This window comes from Xiphophorus hellerii, chromosome 12 (assembly GCF_003331165.1).
Source record: "Xiphophorus hellerii strain 12219 chromosome 12, Xiphophorus_hellerii-4.1, whole genome shotgun sequence".
Lineage (NCBI taxonomy): Eukaryota > Metazoa > Chordata > Actinopteri > Cyprinodontiformes > Poeciliidae > Xiphophorus > Xiphophorus hellerii.
The window spans coordinates 24,401,004-24,426,719 of NC_045683.1; the positions used below are offsets into that span (position 1 = coordinate 24,401,004).

Here is a 25,716-nt window from a genome sequence, read left to right on the forward strand (position 1 = left end):
AAAGCGCCAGGAGTCCAACCTGCTGAGAGGCAGAGCGTGTCAAAGCGAGAGGCGGGCACAGAGTGCTGATCCATGTAGCGAACGGACCCTCCTAAGCCATTGTCTGGGGGTGGCGGGGTGGGTGTGCGTGCGTGTGTGTGTGCGCGCTTCAGCTGCACCTCAGCTCTGCCTTTTCCCCTTCATTCATCATTCTGCAACATAAAGTGCTGCCACAGCATTATAGAAACAGCTGCTTTTCTCAGACGGCCGCAGAGAATGGGCCTGCCTGCCGCCACACAAAGGCGCTCGTGGACCTAAAGAGAGTGTAAAATTGGTGGGTGAATGCAAAACTCTTTCATGGCTGAGAGGCCTGACAATGGGTGTCACTGTGGCAGGAGACTCTGTCATCACGTCTAAAGACAAATAAGGATCCGCACGGACCGAGTCATGTGTGCAATTGTGGCTGGCAGGCTGGGGGGGGGGAGCACCGGCGAGATCGGCCTTGTTCGCAGCTAAATGCGCGTAACCACAGCTGCTTTGAGTCATAGCCTCTTGAGAATTCATATCAGCCTGTTTAATCAGGCTTTATATGCATGAATCATCCGAGTCGAGGCATCTGTATGTATCTGTGTGCGCTTCGGCACAATACAGTGTCTGCTTATTGAGTCCAGAGCCAAAGTGAAGAAAATGAACCGTGTCAGTGCTCTGTTAGAGGTCATAATGCAGTCACTGAAGGGCTGCGGTTAAGGCCACTGAGCCGACTGGAGGTAAGCGCCGCGGGGGCCATGCAGATACGCTGTCAGTTGGTGCGCCGAGGGAAGCAGACGTGCCGTGCCATGCTCGGCCATTCCGCTCCAAGCCTCGGAGGCTCCACGTGCAGCGAAGGGAATTTTGCCGAACCTGTTCTGTTCCAGCTGGAGAGATGAGATTTTACACTCCACCAACCACATGACAGAGAAGCGCCGAGGTTGCATGTGCGCACGCGCGCCTTCGTGTGCGGGTGTGTGGGAAAAGACGGAGGAAAGATGAAGAAAAAGAGCAGCGGGGGCATCAGACACCTCATCTGCCAGACCTCCTGGGGGCAGAATGCGTACTTGAGTACTTGAAGACATGAACAAAATAGTTTCACAGTAACTTTAGCTGCTACAACGGGGAGAGAATTTCCCTTTCAAGATAACGCACACAAACACTCGCATACATGCAGCAGGTCCCGGCAAGTACAGACAATTCATTTATTGTTTAGGTGAAACAACACAGAGACAACACTTGGTAAAGTAACTCTGTTTGACTGAGTTCGACTTGACATCTGTGGCTCGACCTGCAACCTGCAGAAATGCAGCTCATTTTTAATGAGATTTATTTCAGCTTACTTTTAAAAGTAACTGTTTTCTATTGAAGAGCTGTCACAGGTAAAAGTCGTGTATCTTTTCACAAGACGTCGCATATTAGCAATTAACTTCAATGAAGATAACAATGTGGCAGACCAAAACAAAGTTCTCTATTTGTTTTAACAAATAAGATCTAAAAAAAATAATATGCAGCACATTTTTATTTACCCACCTTGAGTCAATTCTATGTATAACTGCATGTTACTGCTACTGTGAGTCTTTTGAAGTACGTCTCCATAAGCTTTGTACATCCTGACACTAAAGTCTTTTTTAAGCATTTTCCATGTTTTACAATAGCTGAAACTCAGGGGGTGTATTTAAGCATCTGTTTTCAAGTTTTACCACAATTTCTCAGTTGGACTTTTGACTCGGCCTCTCTCAACCATTGACTATATTCTTTTCTCTTAGCCAGAGGTTCCAGGCTCTCTCGTCAGTGCCTTTCAGCTTTTATATGTCTCGGCTTCAACAAACCTGAAGCTTGCTTGTTGTTTTTTAGACCTGAAAAACAATCAGGTCTAAAAGATGCAACAGAAATAGTCAATGAAAATACAGCATCTATCTTTACAGAAGTGGAAGTGTCCATATTTAGGTCATGGACATGTCTGTAGAACCTGATTGCATGCTGAGGAGGAAATTCAGTCACTTAATTCAGGTGTGTTGGACCAAAGACAAAGGCTGTCGCAATAAGCAGTAAATCAATAAGTCGGACAATAAATTAACATGAGCTCAGTAGTTTCCTGTTGCATGACTGTTCTCATGACTCCACCTCTTTATACCAAAAACTGGATGGCAAAAGTCTTGTGCATTGGTCTCAACTAAACCTTTTTTGGAGGGGAATTTTACTTTAAGAGACTTCAGTATCTATTTAGGTTTTTTTGTTTGTTTGTTTGTTTTGTTTGTTTAATTTGGATGTGTCTTCCAGTTCCAATTCTAAATGTTTTTTAGAAGTTAAGCTTTATTGATCTTTGAGAGGGCGCTTTTGCATTATTATGCAAAATACTGTTATATTACTTGAAAATGGTCTCAAAACATAACATACTTCTGGGAAATTTTATCATCCAGCAAAATTTGTTATTGTGACAAACATACCAAGGACACATCTTGAGGACTGGAGTTTGAGGCCTGTGCTTCTAAACCGTCTATTATACCTTTGACTGTATGCTTAGAAAAATTATCCTTCTGGAAGGTGAACATTTGGGTTTATCTCAGCGTTAAGCTGCAACTAGCTCATCCGTCTTCCCATCAACTCTCTGTCCCTGCTGAAGAAAACACGTCACCTAAGCATTATGCTGCCACGGCCATGTTTCAGTGTTGGGAGGGTTTGTTCTTCTGCTTTTTGCATGTAGGTCAAATGGGCTAATCTTGATTTCTTTTGACCAAAGCACTTTCTCTCTGTCTATGTTGTGGTTGACTTTAAATGGCTTTATTCACACAATTCTCCTATAAGAAGTCCCACGTATGTGGAGTGCACAACTATTTGTTGTCCTGTCAACATTTTTCCCTCCCTGGCTGTTTTTCTGTTTTTCTTGGAGGCTGGATAAACATGGTCTTATAACCCAATCCTGCTTTAAACATCTCCACAACTTCATTGCTGTTGAGATTCTTGGTCCTCATGAAGCAGTTTATTTTTTTGTTTGTTTTTTTACTATAATGTTCTACCGCAAACCTCTGAGACTTTAACAGGACAATTGTGTTTATAACTGAGATTGTTTATGCACAGCTGTTCTTTTGTTGCTTAAGGTAATCAGTGGCACTGGGTTTTATTTTGGTATGTCAGGGTAAAAAGGGGCAGAGGAGAAATGTCAGGTGCTTCTTTGTTTGTAAATGGTAATTTAAAGATATTTCAAATTTTCTTTCACTTCACAGACACTATTTTCTGTTCACCTATGCCAAACAGGTGAAATGCAATACTTTGTTGATGTAATCTGACAAAATGTGGAACGTTACATAGGCACCAAATTCACTGAAAGAACTATTATTACATTGTAGTTCTACATACTTTGTATTTAGCCACCATCACTTACTTTTACATGAAAAAGCAGTTTTGTTCCACTTGATTATGTAGCTTCGAATGTAATTTGATTGCATTCCCCATGTTTGGCGTATGTGTTTCGGCAGAATGATTTTTATAGGTCAAAGGTAACCGGATGAATCATCTCAGACAAAGCAGGAAGAACATTGTTTAATTCATCCTGATGAAGACATCTCCTCCTCTAGAATAAATGTATCACTTTTACATCTGACTCCCTTTGAACCAGGCAAGGCACACCTAAATCAGCCCACTTGTAAAAGTCCATCTATTTAAAAAAAAAAAACAACAAAAAAAAAACAATAGGGACAGTATAGCTGCTTGGAATTTGTAGGTGGTCTCAGTGCTGACAGTCTTTAGTCTTTTTGTGAAACAGCAGGTTTTTGGTTTGCTCTGCGGTGTGTGTGTGCCCCTCTGTCTGTTTGACACATTCCAGCACCGCGCCGCCACTCCGTGGCTCCTGACTACCAGCCGGTCACCATGGCTACAACCATACATCCATGCCAGCTCTTCACAATCAAAGACATATTTGTTTGGCTAGTGTAGCTACGTTCCTGACCAAAAAAAACACAGCTTTTTAGCATAACACCTGCTAATCTTGGGATTTAGCTCTATGAAGAGGATTGCTGATCAGATATTCAAATATATTATTTGAATGCTAAGCCGAATGTTAATCCTTGGCCCCGGGTCTTAAAGCATCCCGTCTCTCAATAACAGTGTTTATTTTTCATTTGCGGGTTTTTTTTTTTAACTACCCCTTTCATCCCTTTTATTAAAAGATAAGATTGAGAACTAAACTCTCAAAGGATGCAGCAAATTAAAGCATCAATTATTTAGATACTATTAATGAAACAGAATATTATGACTGTTTGTAGAATCAAGTTAATCTATCCAGCTAGATTCTATCAATCTTTTTTTTTCGTTTTTTTTTTCATCTTTAAAGTTTAGCTTCTAAAGTTTAGGTTAACTCATCCATATAGCAATGTGAACAAAACCTTTCCTATTTGTTATTATTATTTTTTTTATTACATGCCATTTATGAAAATTAAGTCTTTTTTACCAAGTGTTTTCTCTCCAGCTTTAGGTAAACAGTATGGTGGGTCTACATTGTAGGGCCATTGGAATTTTTTGTTTATTTTGACATTATCCATTTAGAACGTCTCAATATTTATGCGCTAAAGTTTCTTTAGAATATATCCATGGTAAATATTGAAGGAACTATATTTCTTTAAAATCTGTCCTAGCCACCTGTGGTGTACGGCCATTTTTTCTTACTGTGCATGAGCTGTATACAGCTTAGAGCTACATCCATTTCTCATTGACTTAACATGCAGTTAAGCAATAGGAAACTCATCCGGGTAACAATTGATAGATTGTATTTTTGCCCCAGGAAAGTGCTGGTCCGCCCTAATAATTGTACCGCCCTGAAAATGCTTTAATATGTAAATCAAACAGACATATATTATCAAAACATTTATACTTTTTAGATATATTCAGAAAATAGCTTTTTTAAGTATTTGTCATGACCTAAAATGCTAACTGCTTATGAAATCGGAGAAGGGTTTCCTGTTTTATTCAGTCTTCTCATATCTCCAATAGAGACTCAAGGGCAGGGAGATCACAGGCACATGAATCCGGATCTTGTGAACAACCTCTAATTCCTGGTTGCCTCACATTCTCTCCCTCCAAACTAATTTTGGGCTTAGACTGAATCTCTGCTAAGCAAACAGAGCCCCCCACTCATCCAACAATCCTCTGTCACAAGGATCTCCAGATCATCTCAGCCCATTAAAACCTGGGCAAACACTTTACTTCACACCAATATTCTAAAGACTGGAGGAGGAGAAGAAGAAGAAGAAAAAAAAAAAGGGAAATGCACTCTTCTTCTTTTTTTTGCCTGAGACTTTCCCAGATTGTCTCTCTTTCTCCCATTCTAGCCTGTAATCCACTATCTTTCAGTGCTGGTAAACTCCTCAAGATGGACACAGCTCGGTTCGGGGCGGAAAGGGGTCAAGCTTCGCTGGCCTCTGCACAGAGCTGTGGAATTTTTCATTAGTGCACAGCTGGGTCACAAGTGGCTCCAAAGCCGTCTTAATATTGTGTAGGGCCCAAAGATTAGGAGCGGAGAAAAGAAGCCAAAGCGTGATGCTCTCCACCAGACCCTGTCTTTGCATATTTGCAGACTTGTGCTTTAGAACACCTCATATTACTGTTTGTTTTATTTCTTAGGCCCAGAACCTCTGGGTCAATAGTAATTATGAAGCCCTCCAATCCAAATGTTGTTTTTTAACCATTCCGGTGCTGAATCCGAGAGACGAGTCCATTTGTTTTTTCTTACAATAAAGAAAAGAGAGGGGAGGGCAGAGGGAGAAAAAAACAAGTGTCCTTGAGCTGGATGCTGCTCCCATGATTCTATCTTGTCTTCTTGCACATATGAATTGTTTTTATTGCTGCAAAGTATTATTGCACGTCCCAAACTGCTGTCAATCTCTTATTAAAGAATAATAATAGTGTTTGTATGGGGGGTCGTATCACTTTGTAATTCTGAAGCACGTGAGAGCTGTTGTGCTCACTTTTAAAACAACCGTCTGTTACAGTAGCTCAGCAGTGGTAGGTTTCGCTTTACGTCTCTCAGATCAAAGTGAATTTTTCGTCACGATTTTGTTCACGTGAACGACGCCAAAAATTCAAACTCGTCACTTTTGACGGGCGATGGTTATGTACGGTACGGCTTTATGCCGGGAGGTTTTAGACTTTACAGTCTTACTGCTTTGTGTTTAGGTAAAGAAGGAAGCTGAAGGAGCAACTCAAATATGGTGCACGCAGAAACAAAACAAAAAAAATCTTCTCAGTCATCATTTCTTCACAGATGCTGTAGCGCAGCGTGTGCTACCACACTGTTTGCTCGAGGCTTTAAAAACTGAGCCTAAATGTGATGTCGCACTCATTTTACATACTCAGGAACAGCAGCTGTCCAAACAGCATCATGTGTGCTCGCCTGCTTACTCTTGTATTTAGCTGTGTACTTAGCCTCCTCCGCTGCCCAGTACACTGTCCTTTTCACTCCATTTGCTTTGTTCTACCTGTGTGGCTGCGGAGGATTATTTCTGCGCTGTTTTCCTGTAGCGACTCATTAGTGAAGATGGGAGAAGAAGAAGCGGTTCTCTACATCCTTTTTTTTTTTAACGATGGGTTGGTTTTGACTGGCCATTTGCTCACAGATTCTCACTGTATGATGATTTGTGTTGAACTACCGTGGTCTCGTGGCATCTACACAGAATTTGTCAACGGGGGTGTGCAACATGACATAATTACTTTTAACATGTTTTTCTGCCTGAAATCAATATTAACATTTTGGAGTGACCTGGTCAAAATTGTACCTTGAATCTGATAGGTAACCTGTGATATCTTATCAGATATCAGGTTATCTGATAGGTATTAGATAACCTGATATCCTTCTATAATCTTCTGTGATAGAAGGTAAAAATGAAGATGATGGCAAAAAGGTGCTCTAAGACTCATCACTGAACATAAATCACCCATCTCCCAGTGAAAACATGCAAAGAAATGGCCTACAGTCATAAGTAAGGTCTGATTGCTGTAATGCCAATAGAGATTGTTTTACCATTTATTGTTGGGAAGAAAACATTTTGGCCAAATTAAGCCAATTTACCAAAACAATGTGTTTGTAATAAATTGGTTAGTAATATGAATGACTTTGGGTTGAACAGTAAAGTATTTGGTTCAATAGGAAGCATTTTATGATTTCTTTATTTACCAGTGAATTGAAAACTGCTCTTTCAATAAAAACAAAAAAAAACACGAGCCCCTTTTCTTACAGTTTATTGTGGGGAAAAAATGTCAAAAAACAATAGTTAACCAATTATTTGCAAAGAAAAGCCAGACTGGTGCAGCCATATTAATTGTGCTCCTTTGTTTCTCTACGAATTTAACCCTTGCCTCTCTCCAGAAACTCACTGATTCCGACATATTTTCTGGGCCATAGTTATTAAGAATTTATAATGTACGACCTTCTTCAGCTCAATGTGAGCTTAAAATATTTGTTTCAACAAAGAAATCATGGGAAAAGCAAGAGCAATTTGCATGTTTTGATCATGTTCTGGTACTGAGCACAAACGACACAGATTTCTACCGAGCCGTATTTCAGGTGTTGAGTAATCTGTGAAGCCTGGAATGAGATCACTGAAATGACGACGCCAGGGTTAGGATTTCTTTTTGCAGCTGTGCTGCTACGCGCAGATCGGCCTGGGATGTCCGTCTGGCTGGAGGCTCGTTCGACGAGCTGCGCATTCCAGCGCATGGGAGCTGATACCGCCACAGAACCCTAGGTGCTCGATTTACTTTTACAATAACAGCCGTGCGGTTGATCCTGGAAACATTTCCTTCCTGTCTCTCTCTCTCTCCCTGTAACCGGCGGTGTTTTGCAGGTTTAGCGTTGCTCTGTTCAGCAGCTATTACTAAGTGCGTTTCCTCTGAGAGGAAGGGGCACCTGCATATGCAAACTGTAACACATCAAACATATTTCTGCTATTATCTTTTTTTTTTTTTTTTAATGCCAAGTGCAATCTGCTCGTCTCTTTCATCCCCCTGTGAGCCTGCAGGCAGCCGGCGCTGCACGTCAGCGCGGGAGTACGAGCCGGACCCTTCGGCCAGAGCTGCTTGATGAAGAAGGCACCTTTGGGCCATTAGTGGTGTACACATTTCCCGTTAATGTGTTTTACTTTTACCTGCTGGGAGTTTAATTAAAAAACAAAGAGCCTCAATTTAAAGGCCATTATTATGCTAATGTAGTAAGCAAGGGATGGTGATTAAGCAGCTTTTAGAGCTGACTGGAGCTGGCCCTCGGGAGCACGAGGATGGCACTTTTTATTTGGCTTCATTACTCTCCATGAATGTGTTCTCCAAAGAGAAACGCTGATACAATGAAACAAGGTCGGCCAATGAGGTTGCTCCCAGAAATGGCGTCATCCTTACTGCTTCTTGTTTCGCGGTCCAGTTTCCTTACAGGCCTGAACTTCACCAGTTTTTGTTTTTTTTCTCTCTTTTCTTTTACATCCACGAGCAGCTGTCTTAAACCTGCTTTTGTCATCAGAGCCTCTGCAAGCAATCACACACTTGTATTAGCAGAATGCAGGGCTGCTATTTTAGGGCAGCGTGGTCAACATCCAGCCTCGGCTGCATGGAGAGGACAGCAGGGCGGAGCATAACAAAGTAATTTTCCTGACGTTCTGGTGAAGTTAAAGAGGTTTGTTCATCAATGGGGAGGCCAAACATCTGGTCATCAAATGTTCCTCCGCGTCTTCGGCTCCTCACGCGGCCGCTGAAGCGCCGCCTTCAAAGTGAGGTGAGGAGCTGCAAGGAGGACAAGGAACACTTTACGACAAATTAAGTTTCTATAGATATTTCTTGGAAGAAACAAAAATGACGAGTTTAGATTTGTCTGAAGCGACGTTTTGCGAGGCTTCATCAGTTTTATCTACAGGTAGTGGTTAGTTGTGTGTGTGTGTTCCCTCGTTGAGCTGATTTTGGATGTCCACTTCATAATTCAGTGGAAATGTTGATATGTGTGACACAGAGTACTTTATTAATAATAAATATCTGTCTTCGTGTTTGCAACACATGGCTGTTGTGGTGCAGCTGACCTCTGGGATAATTCCCAAACAATGACGAGACCTGGAAAAGCTCTTTGATGGTGTCACGATAAAGACAGGTTTACTCCACTTTTGGGACTATTGAGTAACAGCTGATAAAGCGAATTGATTAAACAGACTGTCTCAAATCATGTAACTCCAGCATATTAATGCCAACATTCTTCAGCTAAGAAAATGATAAGCAGTACAGTGTTTCCTCTGAGTGTGAAGGTTTAACACAGTATTTGTATCCCGTTGATATAAACAGTTTCAATGCGAGTTGTTTAAAATGGCTAAAGACAACTAAAACTGACTGCTTGTCCTCTCTGAGGATTTCTACAATTTTCTACAAACTGTAGAAAAGTTTGTAGAAAACAAACTTTGTTTTGTTTTATATAAACTCACAGTAATTTGAGTTTATATCTAACCCTGATATGACACTTTACTGCCCCTTTAATCAGGTGCCTTTGGTTATGCTTAGGAATGAGTTCCAAATTTATTGTTATTCCTTGAGGAAGAGGTATTTATAGGCTGAATGATCAAAATATTAATGTAGAAAATTGCTTATATTTACCCATCTCACACTATTGTGTTTCTAACTTATGTTTTAATGATTTGGCCAGATATGGTGCCTTAAGTAAATGACGCTCCGGCTTTGCCTTCAAAAGCGATTTACAGTAAAATATACAAAATTTTATCGCATAAATATCAAGCTCTTACACACCCTATATGTCGCTGATACAGATAAGCAACTGCTTCTCAAATACTGCAGATAGCTCCACTCACCTAGCTTCAAATGTAAAGTGAAACTGGTGGCAGGACCCACTTTTTGATTCATTTGGATAAAAATTATCTGACCAATTGATGGTGCTCAAAGAGCATTAAAATTTCAATCCCAGTTGGTCAGTGGAGCTTTAAATATGACAAAAGGATGAAAAAAATGTCAGTCATGTCATTGCAAAACCCCATCCTGATGCAGCAGTGCAAAGTGTATTCCACAACCTTGATCCCAATACACCTTCACTATTCAGAACGGGAGCACATCAAACATGACGGACACACATTAAAGACACGACCGGACGTTGTGTTCCCCTTCATGTCTTCAGGTATAGACCTGCGCTTCAGACATTGTTTAATACGCTGACACACATGGCAAAATAGGAAAACACCTGCAGTGTCATTAGATTATTCTAACTCCTCCATCTTTTCAAAAGAAAATTTTGTTTGTTGGCGATTATTTCATTTTTTCCCCCCCAAGTTTTGAATAATCTGACAAAAATTCTAATCACTGACTAGCTCTGAGATTATTGTGCAAAATATAGCATAACTACCAGCTGTGAGGTAAATGTAAAATCAACGTATATCCATCTGAGATCATATGAAGGAAGGGCGAAGAAGTAGGATAGGCTCAAGTAAATCCCCTTACAATTCAATTATGATATTTGTATTTGTGTTGATAGATTTCCTTTTTCTTTTAGGTATTGGTTCTGCTTTTCATCAACAATCACAGTTCTCCAATAGACACACGCACACACAGCAATATTACTCTATGACAGAATCAAACGTTGAGTTATTTTAATCAAACCCTAAAAACTGAATTGAGTTGTTTTTTTTAATATCTATATCTATATATATATAGATATATATATATTTTTTTTTTCCATGAGCTGCCACATAGGCCTCGAGCCTCACCTCTGCATGATTGGCACAGCCGCAGGTTTTCCTACCAAAAAAACAAAGACGCACACACCCACCCCAGCACACGAGCCCATCTTCAAAGTAATAGCTTACAGCTGCTGCCTGGATAATCCTCGTTCTCTCTTTCTTTTGAAGGGATGCGGTGACATAATGGCCCTGGCTATTCTTCGCCTAAATTGTTATGGTATTTCTCAGAGTGTTGTTCAAAAGCAAAAGGGGAGTAGGTGAGGCTGTTGCACGTGTTGGTTAAATGTGGCATGATAGCAGCCAGCCACCTTTCTCCTACCCCCTCCTCCTCCTCCTCCTCATTCGGGCTTCCTTTTTTTTTTACTCTCTTTCTCTCTCTCTCTTTCTTGTTCTTCTGCTTTTCTTTTATCCCACCCCGTCCTCCCGATGCTCGCTACTGCGGCAGAAGTAATAAATGTAAAGTCTGCAGAGGAGAAATGGCTGGCAACACGTGGTGCGAGTTTAACATGTCACACTCTTAAGTTGCGCTTAATCTGCTCAGAGGGAGAATGCGGCGGGTCTCTGAAGTGCCCGGATAGAGAGGCGGAAGACGACGAGCCGAGGTCCCCTGATTGCACTTTTTGGCGGTGCAGCTCATCAGACATAAAACTATTCCTTTGGCTTTTGTTTTCCCCTCAATGTTTTCAGTTGTTGTTTTTTTTTTCTCTCTCTCTATCTGCGCATTTCACCCTCAACAGTGTGATAATCTGTCACACAGAGAGGTGATGTGAGAAAGAGCAGACGAGGGATTACAGGTATGAGATTTGAAAAAAAAAAAAAAAAAAGACTGACGTAATGATTCCACAGGGGCCGAGGTATGTGCTGAGATGGGCTCTTTTTTTTTTTTTTCCTCATTTATGAGTCCTGTTCCAGGGAGGCCTAGGTAAATATTGACAGGTCTCTGCTTGAGATGCAGCCATTGATCCAGGCGGCGGGGTCTCATCATTCGATCTGTGCGCTCAGGTGTGGGAGGAGGGAAACAAAAAAGAAAAAAAGAGCCAGAACAGGAGTTGTCATGCTGGTGGTCCCTCTTTGTGTTGTCCTTTTCACGCAGGCTTGACTTGCAACACCGGGCATCCTGTTACTGAAGCAGATGAATGACTGGAAAGTGGATTTTTTTTTTAGCTGGAAACTAGCATCGCCGGAGTCAGGCAGGAACGAGAAATTGGTTAAAGACGACCTAACTCGCTTCAAGTTTGATTCAGAGCCACTTACGGCGTCGTAGATGTCTCCGGAGAGGCGGGCGGTCTTTCCCGCGGCCTACGTCGTCCCCCTGCCTCTGCTCGTGTGTTGTTTTTATTTATAAAATCATAATTTACATCTTCCAGTCTGTCTCCTGCTGGCCGTGCCAGCCCAGCAGCCCCGGCCGCAAACCTCTAATCAGGTAATGTTGGGGAGGTTGAAAGGCGTGCCCCCCGCTCCCCCTCCCGGTCAACCTTCACTGCTCACACAGTGGTGTTGTTTTTAAGAGCATTCTTTAGCAGCTGAACTTGGAAAGGTATTAAAGTGGGATTAGGCTCCTCCACAATCCACTGCTTGTGTCATTCAGGGAGTTTGTGTTCCCCTCTCCCCGCTGCCGCCTTCCCGCTCCTCCTCTGTTTGATTGTGGCTAGCCGCAGGAGTGGGACCGACTGTGCCTTTCAAAGGATAGGGGTAGGGTTAAATCCCTAGTCCGCTGCTCCCTGCTAATTCTCCTTGTTCCTTAGAGAAGGATTTACTTCTGCTGCCAGCCTCTCAAAGGCCTTCTCTGCCCATCCGAAAAGTCGGCGTTGCCTTCCTGTGGAGGTGTGGTTGCCATAGGAGGGGCGTCACGCATGGCTATTCCATCTGAACCCCGCTGAGAATGGGGACCGGCGGACTGAAAACAGGCAGAAAGTCCGGATTAGACCCGGGGACAAAGCAGGACAGGAAGATTCCAGAAGGGACGAATGGGAATTACAGCAGCAAAAATAATGCAAAGTGACAGAGAGGGGAAATAGAAAAATAATGGCTTACAAGATTAGTCCCGGCGAGGAGAAAAAAAAGAAGAAAAGAGAAGGGAGCTGAATGAGAATGTTTTCATCCAGATGAGAAGATTTGAGAGCGAGAGAGAGAGAGAGAGAGAGAGAGAGCGGTCGTAGGTGAATGCAGCTCGCCTGACGCATCTAAACCACGCTAACAAGTCATTTCCTCAACTTTTCGCACCCCTTTTCTGAGCCTAAGCCACCGATCATTAGCTAAACATTAGAGTTGGAGCTGGGAACTCGTCTTGACAGATTCATCACCTCTGTTTCCCTGACCCCAGCATGTAGCACACTAATCCCCTCTGAAAACCAGAGACACATCTCAGAATATTCGACTTTTTCCACTGGTGGTTGGACTTTAGCAGGAACCTAACAAAGCCACAGAAAAATTAACCCAACGCAGTCCGGTCATATCGTCAGATTCAATTTCAGTTGTAGGTATTTCAATGCAGACAGAGTCAGTTTGTCTTATCAAATGGTAAAAAGTCATCTATCTGAGGAAATTCAGCTGCATCACATCATTTACTTTGTGGCAGTTCCTCATAGAGAGCATGTGGCTACAGCAGACTGTTGATTGCATCAGCATCACTGGTAAATGGACCGAACCAGAAAACAGTTAAACCTAAGCCTATTCATACCCATGATGGGTTTAAATTTTGAAAAATAACCTGTTTCTAATTTGTTTCTAATCAGAGATAAGATGGGCTTCTCTCAAAGATCATAAAGCAATGTAAGAATTGCATAGAGTTTGTAATCTAAATGTTGTTGCTTACATTTTACTGAAAATGTTGACCCTTCTTGAAAGTCAGTAGGTGATTTTTTATTTTATTTTTACCTTAGAGCTATTGCATCTTTTTAAAAACAATTATTTGTTAATTATGTAATGAAACAAATCGGTGAAAAGATTCCCTCTGAGGGAATCTGTTTGAAGAGGTGTGACTGGCAGGATGGAGATGACTGTAAGGTGGGGAAATAGAAGTTTATCATCACTGCTTCCAAGCTTTCAGCTGAAAATGAACCTCCTGATGGAGAGGTGCTTCTGCTTGAGCTTCGAAAACATCAAGTCGTGACAAAGCATCCACGTTATGCTGGTACACACAGCTGCTTTGTTTTGGGGATCCTAGTGTACTGAAGCTTTGCACATTTTCTTTCTTACACTGCACATGTCTCTTCAGTGTGTTTTTATGCCACAGTCGGTGTCTTTGGAGACAGAGGATAAGCAGGAAAAGTTCAAAAAGGGAGACATTTACCAGCCGGATGAGGAGCACGTACAGGCAAAACAAAGTCTGGGTTTTGTGGGAGGTGTTCTGCTGGATGGGCCACAAACCAACCACGTACATCGGAGTATATGTCTCTTGGGGGACTTTTATGTGTCCCCAAGTGTAAAAAGATCGTATTCAAGTTTGTTTGTACTGAGGGGTTTCATTGTATTTTAAAGCAGTGATGTCACACAAACCCAAACCTCAACTCAAAGCACTGCAGACATAAGACAAAGCATCGCATGAAATCCTGTTGTACTTTTATTGCATTTCAATGACTATGTTACTATGCCTGGCATAATTATTATAACAGTTTGAGTAATATTTGTGTATGGATGAAGATGACTCTAGAAATTTGTTAATAGTGAACTTTTTATAAATACACAGGCTATAGTAGGAAAGTTCCTATTTTCACGTGAAAAAAGGCCTAAAAACTGTGACATTCATCTGTCCCTGTTACCCTACGATATTTTACAAGAAAAACAGATAACGATGTAGGTGGACAACAAAACTGACTCTGGTCCCTCGTCCTCCTAAATCCGGCCCTGGATGTGATGTTTCTCTCTTTTTCTGTCGTCCAACTTCCCATCATTTGTTTCTTTATGGACCTAACTTGGTTGTTTAGAGGACAGATCCAGGTTGGCAGGTCAATTCAACAAGAGCGCCGCATGTTTGAGATGCATGCCAGCATTTCTTTCGCAGAGGATTATCCTGGAGGTGTTTCCATAGTTCAATAATAATCTTCTTAACCTATTGTAATAAACGAAAGATTAAAGGATTTTTGAACCTTGCGAGTGCCAACATTGACATCTCTGTTGTTTCACTGCTGCATGGGCGGGGGGAGATAAAAAAAAAAAAGACTGTGATGCTCTACTTACCTTCTGCTGGAAGAGAGAAGTTGTATTTTAGTGGATAGACATTAAGGATGTTGCAAAGATAACAAATTAATTGCTCTATAATTAAAAGTTAAGAACAAAAGCGTGTCGGTTCTCAGGACACACACACACAGCTGCTCACGCCCGCACGTGTTAACACGCACACACACTCCCACACACACATTATCAGCACTCAATCAGTACCTATAGCTGCATTAGCATGACAACAACCGTCCTTTGGTTTCCCCTCGCTCTCATATTTACACATTATATTCATCTCTATCGTTCAACCCTGTCGCGAAACTGCCGATGATGTCAACTGCTCCCCTCGCCGCCTCCTGCACAATGAAATAGATGTTCACCACAAACAGATAGGCGGTTGCCAGCTGTCTCCCAGACCAGGGCAAACACAGAAGCCACTAATAAATCCAGCTTTTACAGCTGGACAAGATCAACCGCACTCCTCTGCCTTCTTGCTCCGTTTAATGTGGCTTCTTCCGACACAACAGAGTGCGAATTAAATGCCTCTCAGTCACCGATAAAACAATGCAAACATCTTCGCTGAAAGGGTATAAAAGAAGATGGAGGTGTTGTCAGGGGAATGGTGATAAAGGTGGGCGTCGCAACACAGGGCGGGGGGAGGGGGGGGGCATGGTGTTAGACGCAGAGATGAGATATGAACGGTAGCCAGCAATGAATCACAGCCTCAGATATGCTATCTGATGCATATAGAGAACTGTGGAAATGAAAGAAGTAGAGGTGGACCAATCAGGCTTTTCCAAGGCAGTACAAACGTCCAGTTTGCTTTCTTTTTATATATATATATATATACTATATCTCAGGCCGGACTTGTTGATTGTGATTTTGACTGATTCCAACCATAACACTTGCAAGGCATTCTGCAGATGGCTGTATATAATTTATAGCATTGGATCCCACAGACAATGAAAGAATACGTCAAAACAAACAACAAAAGAAATGTACGTCACAGTGCATGCAGGTTTCATGTTTTTAGACTGAAAACTGTGAGAGTCCTTAGCTTTGATGCTTTTACTGAAAATAAATAAAAGAGTCAGATTTTGTTTTAGCATTTCTTCTGCAGATTCATGATCATAGCAGAAAAAGGGAAAGTTGGCTTATTCTGATATCTTTTGAAAAAATAAACTTCTAGCAAAGAGTCGATTGGGGTTTTGTTGTTTGAAGATCGCTGCAGCAGAACCTGAACAAGCCTCATGTTTTTTTTTTTTTAGGTTTTCAAAGGGATTTTGTTTTTCATGACTGAGCTCACTTTGGACCGATGCAGGGTTGGGTCCACCCTAGAAATCTTAACAAATGAGTTGTTGCCAAAGGAGTCACATCCCTTTGACTGCTTAAAGGGGTCAACGAGCCAGTGTAAAAAAAAATAAATAAATAAAAATCCTTTATGAGCAACTAAAGCTTCATTGAAGAGAGACAACAAATAATTTGAATGAAAAGTTTATCCTTAATTTCAAAGAAATACATATAAACTGTAGGTTCATCATAATATTTGGTGAGGTTTTTTTATCGTAATAGTGAGAGACAGGACAATGAGATGTACCGTAATAAAAATAAAAGAATCACTCTTTTCAGTAACAAATCTTTCTCTGTGTAGAGACAGAGCCTAAAGAAATGAAACTTACACATAATAACTTTTACATCTGCAGGAGTTTCATTTAGTAGTGCAACTGAGCTGCAAGACGCTACATATTGATTGTATGCTATTATATTTCGTATAGTTAAACTGCTAAATTAACAAATCCAGCCAGGTTGTCACAGAATGACTTTTTTTCAGATTCTCTTCCAGAAAAATAGTAAATGATATAAAAATTGCCAATCTCAAAAAATAAAAAAATTAAAAAATCAAGGCAGATGTGACATAAGGCTTCTTAGGACCTCCAGGCCAGCTGGCGGACCAGAGAGCACGCGATACCGGTTTCTAAACTTAACTGTGAATATTTTTTTGTAGTTATGTACTTTTTTTCTAAAGCAACACCTTTTAAAAAAAGCTGCTAATTCTTTAATGCTTACATTTTTTAAATAAATTTACTATTCACTAAATATAACATTTGTCTTCTATTTGGAGAATTATGTAATTAATTAATGGTTTGTTGTCAGTGTTCTAATTTATTTAGGTGAAGTAAATTGATAAAGAGACCTTCTAAAATATAGTTTTTAATTAAAGAGATTTCATTACTTTATCAATGAATTGCTAATTTTGTACTTATAAGTACAACAAATTATCCTTACTAACTTGACTGAGAGTGAAAAGCTGAACTGTGGACAATATTCTGGACCAACTGAGTAACTCAGTAACTCAGAATTTCCATTTTGGGAAATAATAATAAAAATAAATAAAATGTGAAGTGAACCATCCAAGCAAAACACATTTCATTTTATTTTGTTTTCTGACCTACCTTGTAAACTCTGACACTCAAGATTTGTTGGAGCTGTGGTTCCTGGTTGGCAGCGAGGGTTAGCCGGAATTGGGATTGGGTTTTTCAGTCTTGGTGCCGGCAACACATACAAAAACAAGGAGCAGTGTGCATTTTATTTATTTATTTTTTTTAAGACATGACATATTAAACAGTACGTTTTTCTCCTCCACCCTCAGGTTGTTTGCCACCAAGTGCAGCGGCTGCATGGAGAAGATCGCCCCCACGGAGTTCGTGATGCGGGCCCTGGAGTGCGTCTACCACCTGAACTGCTTCTGCTGCTGCGTGTGCGACCGCCAGCTCCGGAAGGGTGACGAGTTTGTCCTGAAGGAGGGTCAGCTGCTCTGCAAGATCGACTACGAGAGGGAGAAAGACTTACTCAGCTCAGTCAGCCCAGATGACTCAGACTCAGGTGAGGCCCCCCCCTGCACCCCTCTCACAGCAGGGTGAGAACAGCACTCTGGTGCTATCATCATCCGGCACTGAGGTGTTGCATTCAGTGTGCTCTGCTGCACCACAGCACACGCCAACAAAGATGCCCTCCTTGAGAAAACGAAACCCACCTTACTTTATTATTATTAGAATAGTTTTCATAGACGTCTGAGATACAACGCTTGCACCCGATAGAGCTGAACTTATTTACTCCTGTGGCTCCATCTGGGGCTCTTCGATGGTTTTTCTCGCGTTCATCCGAGCGAGGAGTGTGGCTTTATAATACAGTAGGAAGTGGAAGCAGGACAAAGCCAAGCCACCCTGCATTAATGGCTCTCCATGCGTGGGCAGGATCTGGTGCTGGAAAGAATTAAATTACTGTATCACGATGAGTGACAGAGGGATTTGGGGGGCCTTTCTGCAGTAAGCCTTCGCCTCCGCTCTTATCAGCCAGAGTGCTCCTCGCCTATAGACTGCACACACAACGAGGCACCTAGCCAAGCCTCGCTGTTCGCCGCCATCTGGCTTACATTTAGACATTCACAAAAGCAGGAATTTGTCAAATACATCTGTGCCTGTGTCAACTTTTGTCAACTTGTGGGAATATTTGCTCCTTGTCCTCTCTCCACCCCCCCCCCCCCCCCCACCCCCCACCCACCCCCGTTGCCCCTGCTCACCCGCCCTCATCCCTCGTTTACCCGCATCCCAGCGCATCACTCACACATGTCTTTGGGAGTCTCCCGGATTTTCGAGGCGGAGAGAATCTCGACACGAGCAGAGGTTAACCTCGGCATGTCGGGAACCAAACGGAGGTTTTCGGTTGAGAAATGTAGAAACATATCAGAACCAGATGACAGGAGACACTCGGCCGTCGTGTGAGAGCCTCCGTTTTCAGCCGTGAGAGCCCGAAAATCAGTAACAGCAATCAGTAACCAATGGAGCAACGCTGGTTCAAATTTGGAAATACATTTTTTATTTATTTTTTTTACTTTGTAGTGTGTGAACAGTTGAAGGTTTAAAAGCTACTTGTCAGACGTTTTGTTTGTCAAAATTCATCCAACGCACTTTTTTTTTACTTAGATTGATGCCAATGGATCAACATGTCATTGTCATATTTTCTTTTACATTTTTTGGGGGTTGTGAATTGTTTATTAATCAGACAAAAACAACAACAAAAAACGTACACGTACACCACGGTGACATCACATGAGGCAGTTTTTTATTGGAGTACATCTGTGTGCCTTTTTCTTGCTTTGTCCTTTTTATTCACGGTTTACAACAATGCTTTACAAGTAATCTGTAGAGCTCTAGCATAACGTCTAGATTTCACATACGCATAACAGTGGGAATTTGGCAAAAAGGAAGCGTGTAATTTTGAACTTAAATGCTTCAGAATCTTTTTTTCCACCACATTTTGTTCTACTTCAAACATGGCACTACATTTTTTTTCCTTTTTTTGTTGTAGGACTACAGTAATATTTGTATCAATTACAGTGCTAGACCACCATGAAAACACTCAAGGCTGAAGTTTTGTTGAATTCAAATGTATATTGTTATCTGGAGACTTTAACGCTCTTCCCTGTTGAGCTTTTTCTTTGTTAAATTGGACTAATTATGATCCCTGGTCAAACCAAAATATCTGAGTGACCTCTTGCTATTTGTTGAGTTCAGATAACCAATTTTCCTCACTGTGAATTATGAGAAGAAAATGTATTTAAATCATCGACTGTCAAAGCCTCTTGTGATGTCATCAAATCAGAAAGCAGATTTTGCTGGGTTTTTTGCAGTGAAGTTTTTAAAAGTGTTATTTTGTGAAAATCCTTCTGTAGCTTTTGTTGACAGTTTACTCTTTTTAGTGAAAAGAAATACACCTAGGGATAGATTTTTTTGAATCAATCAAGATCTAAAGTAGTTGTATGCTGCTGTCCTTTGGTACAAGAGAACTTGATATTTGTCTGTTTCCTGAAAAAGCTTCTACTTTATGAGCTTCAAGAACACAAAACAAATTGAATACATGATCTGTCGCAGCAGCCTCAGTCTGCCTTTAAAAGCTACGACAAAGTCAAACTTAGTTTTCCTAGAGATGCTTTTCCAATATGAGCCCACAATGGTTTTTCCGTGGCACTCATGAGGTAAGTTTTCTTATCAGAGACTGATTTAGTTTAAATTAGGCAAAGCTGAGAGCAATAAATTACTAATGACACCATGTCCAGCAGGGTAAAGAAAAAAAAACAAGATCATTTTTCAGTGTGCTCTCCACATGCTTCTGAAAGTCTAATCATGCCTCTTTTTTCCCCCCATTTGTACAAAATTGATAAAGTACCAAAAACACGTCTCTTGTTTGATTGGCCGTTTGTTCCTCACCCGACGTAGTGGAATAAAAATATACATTTATCAGCCGCCTGTCAACAACTTAAAGCCTGTGCTTTGTCCAAATTTGGGTTCATTTAGGCAAAACGATGCTCTCCTTTTTTCCCCTGCAGAGAAAAGTGATGATGAGGAGCTAGACATCAAGCCAGAGAAAGGAATCGGGAGCCAGAGCAAAGGGGACGACGGGAAGGATCCGAGGAGGCCCAAGAGACCGCGGACTATTCTGACCACTCAGCAGAGACGGGCCTTCAAGGCCTCCTTTGAGGTCTCCTCCAAACCCTGTAGGAAGGTGAGGCGCAGGCGCAGCACAGAAAAACTTCCACGACAAAGTGGGATTTTTATTTTCTTTTGTTTGGAGCGTAGTGGGGATTTAAAAGCCCTACAGTAGTTTGACATATAAAATCCTCAAATAAAAAAAAAAATAATAGTAATTTTCCTCCACCTCTGAGCCGAACTTTGAAGTGGAAAGCTATCTTCTGTTCGGCGTTGGCAAGGCAGCAGTAACACAGTCCGTCTGCATCAAACATCACACTGAGATGAGGGGGGGGGGGATGCCTGCATAACTTCAGCCCTGAAACACTAAAATAGGAGCAGCAGTCGCTCCAGAACCTTTAGGAACCAATTACCAATAGGCTCAAAAAAGACAGTACCATTCAGGTTTCACTCCAATCAAATAAAAATAAAAAAAAGTTCTATTTTCTTTTTGCGTGTGATGGTAACTGTATTTCTTTTTTCCGTCTTTAGGTGAGGGAAACGTTGGCTGCAGAGACGGGACTCAGTGTTCGCGTGGTCCAGGTGTGGTTTCAGAACCAGAGAGCTAAGGTGAGAGACACCCTACACCAGATTAAAATCCGACTCTCCCCGTCTGAAAGAACAGCTCCGTTCTGTTTGCGCCACTAAATCACCACAACTATGCGTGTGTTAAACTTATCGCCGCATTCCTCTCGCGAAATGCAGAGAACGAGAGCGAAGAGTTGCAAATCTCGCTTGGTCCTGCATTAAATGTCTACGCCCTCCTCTTTGCTGATGATTATCTCGCGAAAACCTTTGATACTCGACAACGAGGCACGCTGAGATAGAGATTTCAGGCGGTTCACGCAAGGGTGAACAGCGAGGAGCATCCTTTTTAAATTAAAGACAGCATGTTAGTTTTGGGAGTTCTTCACAACTTTGACTCCTTCGTTTCAGATGAAGAAGTTGGCAAGAAGACAGCAGCAACAACAAGAGCAGCAGAATTCCCAGCGGCTCGGCCAAGGTACGACCTTCATATTCTCGGCACCAGCGGTGGCTGTGCGGGGCCTGGCAAATGTTTTCCTACCCCTTGAACCTTTTTTACTTTTTCTTTTTTACAATTTGAAACATCCATGCAACATAAAACCATTCATTACTCTCACACCCCTAAATTAAATTAAACAATATCCCAGCTGACAGAACATTGTTCCATCCATTAAACTGAAAATGGTAATGGTATCTTACATGCGCAAACTTATGAAGCTGCCGCTGCTGTGATGGGATAATCTGTCAGAAGAACAGCTGTCAGACATGTAGCAAGAAAAAAAGCTACATGCAGTCTGTTTACAAAATTATAACAAGCCATATTGGGGACACAGCAAACATGTAGATGAAGGTACTCTGGTGAGATGAGACCAAAATGAGACATTTTAACCTACATGCAGAGAGGTTTGTGTGGCTGCCATTGAGGACACGGTGTCTATGTTTATTCATAGAGGTGGCAACATTATGCACTACAGAAGCTCTACTTCAGTACAGATTGGGAAACTCATCAGATTTGATGGGAGTATACAGTAGATGTTGGTAGAGACGTGAAGAGAGAGAAGCTAAAACTATTTAGCTCAGGGGAGCCAAATGCAAATGGATGCCACTCTGTTCAGGTTTTTTTTTGTAAAAACTTATTGAAAGCTAAGTATTCTTTTCATTACTCCTTGCGGCTAATATGCCTTTATCTTTTTCTAAAATTAGATCTCAGTGAATTGCAGAGATGTTTGTGTTTTCGCTGTGACAAAATGCAAAAAATGTTTAAGGATGCATGTGTTTGCAAAGGACTTTTTAATTAATCTGATCAAATTAAACAATTAAACTATTTCGAGTGTTGATGTTTGGAAACCAAGAACTCAGAAATCCCACATTACGTAGCTGTGTTGCACTGTAATCAAATTTGTGTTCAGTGATTACGCAAGGATAACAGATTACAAACATGTCAGCGGGTAAACAAGAGCACCACAGAACAAAGTTGGAAATTGTTTTCCGGAGGCAAACAAAATAAATGACAGACATCATTTTGTAAAACCGCTGGAAAGTGAAACGTGGGGGGATGGGCTCGAGTACTGAGGCTGTGAGACAGCTTTGTGTTCCTCTTGACACTCAGTCAGCCAAAAGCAGTGTTTGTCAAGGGGAATTGTGGCAGAACTACTGTAGGTTACCATGGAAATGCTAGCACAGAGACAGGCGAGCAATCTAGGTATTGGATAGTCGTAGGAGCTTTTCTCAAAAGCAAACAGAGACGGCCCAAGGCGAAAGGACCCTAACCAGCTGTTTTAGACTCTATACCAACAAGGGCCCCCAAAAGCACCAGAGTTGTCTAATAAATAAGGTTTATAAATGCACATGTTTTTGTAGGCTTGTAATTATATGGAAACCTGGTATAAAAATCAATGTGTGGAGATTCGTTGTCATGATTTTGGTAAAATGTGCTTGAAAATGGAAAATGTATTATCACAGGTTGAAGGTAATCCACTTGAACTGAAGCCAGCAGCAAATTGTCAATTTAACAGGACTTAGCTTAACTAATGAGGGTAATGACCTGATTGAATTTCTTTATGAATTAGTTTATATTCACTTAGATTTTTCTTTTACAAATTTAACAACTGATCTTTGTTATATCATGTCACAGATTAATTTCAATCTTGAAACCGAACACGCAGTCAGTCAGTGCACTCAGACTGTTGTCGTTTTTAAACATAGAAGCTATTTTAATTGGACTGAAAACAATGTCTCTTAAAGTTCAAAGTACAGGATACTTATACCAAAGACTCTTATCTGGAAGCTTTTTAGTAAGTTCTGTTGCTGGTTATGTCATTTTAAAACGGAATTGGTAATCAGAAAAAGTTTATCATAGGAACCATTAAAACTACAAATCCAATAGAAATCGCAGTATGATGATTATCAGTGATAATTGCGCAAATCGGCCTCACTATCTTTTTTCAATATAGGATATATATCGTAAACAGTGAAGTCGATCTGCTAAGATGTTTTTCTAAGTAAACTGTTTTGCTGTTGAACAGGGTAGTAACTTAGAAACAGCCTTGCTGCTTTCAACGGCATCTTTTCATGCTCACCTCAGCTGCAGACATGAGCACAGACTACCAAAAATTATGTCAATACTAGGAAATAATAATGATGGCTTTCCCTGAAATGGTCTCAAACAATGTTTCTGAAAGGCCAAATTGGAGGCAATGTGAATTCTGTTTAATAATTTCCATCCTGTACTCAGTCAATACTGGGACAGAATTATTATCAAAATAAGGAAATATGTTTTTCACATCTTTATGTATGCACACTTTCAACGTAAAGCCATCAATGTACAATTCATGGGAGATGGATGTGATTTAAGCAAGGCACAACTAGTTACTATCTAGTTCTAAAGCTCAGTCATATTTAGTTAACTATGATGTGTGTTGAGAAGAGGTTTGTTTGTCAGACTGTTAAGCAGGTATTAAAACTACTTTTCATGAAGCCCAAATTTCTGGATCAAAATTGTGTTTTTTATTGATCCATTGCAATATTCTGATCTTAAATGTCATTTTTTTTCTATAGGCGTCAAATAGAAAATTGTCATAATTAAGATAAATAAAGATCTTGAAGACATCCGTCTGTGTGTAATTATTCTATTATTTCACTTAGTGAATTGAGTTACTGCCATAAAACAATATTCAGATTCATTCAACGTGACTGGGATAATGGTTGGTTATGGTAGATGTATAATTAGTACATGTTTGAAAATTGACAATGCAAAGAGGATATTACTTAAGGTGTGAATCCAGTTCTTTTTTTTTTTTGGAGCCCTACTGCTTTGGACTGACGCTCGTTATGTCTTTTTCCCCCCCTTCAATAAAGGTGTTTTATGTAATCACTGTACATGTTTTTGTTTTTCCATTCGCTGCAGAGGTGATGTCCAATCGGATGGAGGGAATGATGAACTCCTTTACACCGCTCGCTCCCCCTCAGCAGCAGCTGGTCACCATGGATCAGAACGGCTACAGCACAGACCCGTTCCAGCAGGGGCTCACCCCCCCACAGATGCCTGGGGACCATATGAACCCATATGGTGAGCATCCACCTCCCAGCGCTACACGGCTCACATGCACACACACACACACAAGACAAACACATGCCCGTCCCATAATCAGCCCCATGGCTCCTCTGTGTGGGACATGTTCCCTGGCCACAGCTCCCTGAGAGGAGCGAGCAGCATCTCCTCCCACATGAGATAACACAACTGTTCCCATAAACTCTCGGGGTTTGAAGTGTGCTTTCAGATCTGTTTAATATGGTTTCGACTCCATGCCTCCACTTCTAAGAGATGCCTCGTCACTGATGATGTTTCCTAATGTCGGCAGAAACATGTGGCTTGGCGTAGAGACGAGATGCACTGCAGTCCGAGGAGGGTGAGATAATGGAGCAGAAGTGGGAAAACAACAAGCCTCCGATTTCTGTTTGATACCAGACGGAATTAAAATGCAAATAGAGGCAGGGCGGGAAAATTAGCCAATCAACGTTTGAGTCCACGGGATGTAACTGGAACAGCACATTTCTGAGTGATGTCCTCAACGTGTCCCAGTGGGACCATTTCCTGAAGTTCATAACTTCCTTATAATTTGCTTCCATTTAGTTCTTCGCGGCAGTAAGAAACCAAATCCCTCGTCTCATCACTCTCCTTTGGTTTGGGGAACAGAACAATATTGGCAAGGCATTAAAAGATATCTCTCAAAACGCTGTCCCCATTTTGTGCAACACTATCATTAAGATCCAGAGTGTAATAAAGTTAACTATTCCCCCCAGAGAAATAACACATTGAGGTTTTTATGAAAGGCGTAAACAGTTGCTATTAACCAGATCTTTTAAGAGGGTGCCCCTTGTTTACATGCTCCCTCGCTGTCTTTCAATCGTCCCAGGGAGGGCAGCAAAAAGTGAGCTTTGATGATATCTAACAAAAGTCTTCTCACAATTGTGATGACACACAACAGCTATTTCTCAAAGTGACTATTAGTAATTATAATTTTCCAACTCTGCTATAAATCTTAAATACAAGGTTGCTGTGATTTTATAGCCCAGTGTTGTTATTTTATTTTATTTATTTTTTCGTCTGATGTCTCTCCCTCTGAATTGGCAATGCTGGTATCAAGATGTAACAGCTTCGCAACCACCAGTACCCATGTTACACTATTCTGCATCTCTATTGAGTTCCAAAACTATATTTATATAGCGCTGATTCACAATAAACAACGTCTTAAGTCATTTTACAAGACAGATTCAATTTCTGTACATACGTTCCA

The 25,716-nt window shown here is 41.2% G+C and overlaps 1 protein-coding gene across 3 annotated transcripts in view; it reads left to right on the forward strand.

Moving 5' to 3' along the window:
• Positions 1-25,716, forward strand: part of lmx1bb (LIM homeobox transcription factor 1, beta b) — a 64,698-nt gene that overhangs the window by 36,516 nt on the left and 2,466 nt on the right. For all 3 annotated transcript variants that reach the window (XM_032579324.1, XM_032579325.1, XM_032579323.1), the window contains 5 exons: positions 17,521-17,753; positions 20,257-20,432; positions 20,888-20,965; positions 21,332-21,398; positions 24,327-24,488. In XM_032579324.1, the coding sequence (XP_032435215.1) occupies positions 17,521-17,753; positions 20,257-20,432; positions 20,888-20,965; positions 21,332-21,398; positions 24,327-24,488 (716 nt within the window). The remainder of the gene's footprint in view (positions 1-17,520; positions 17,754-20,256; positions 20,433-20,887; positions 20,966-21,331; positions 21,399-24,326; positions 24,489-25,716) is intronic.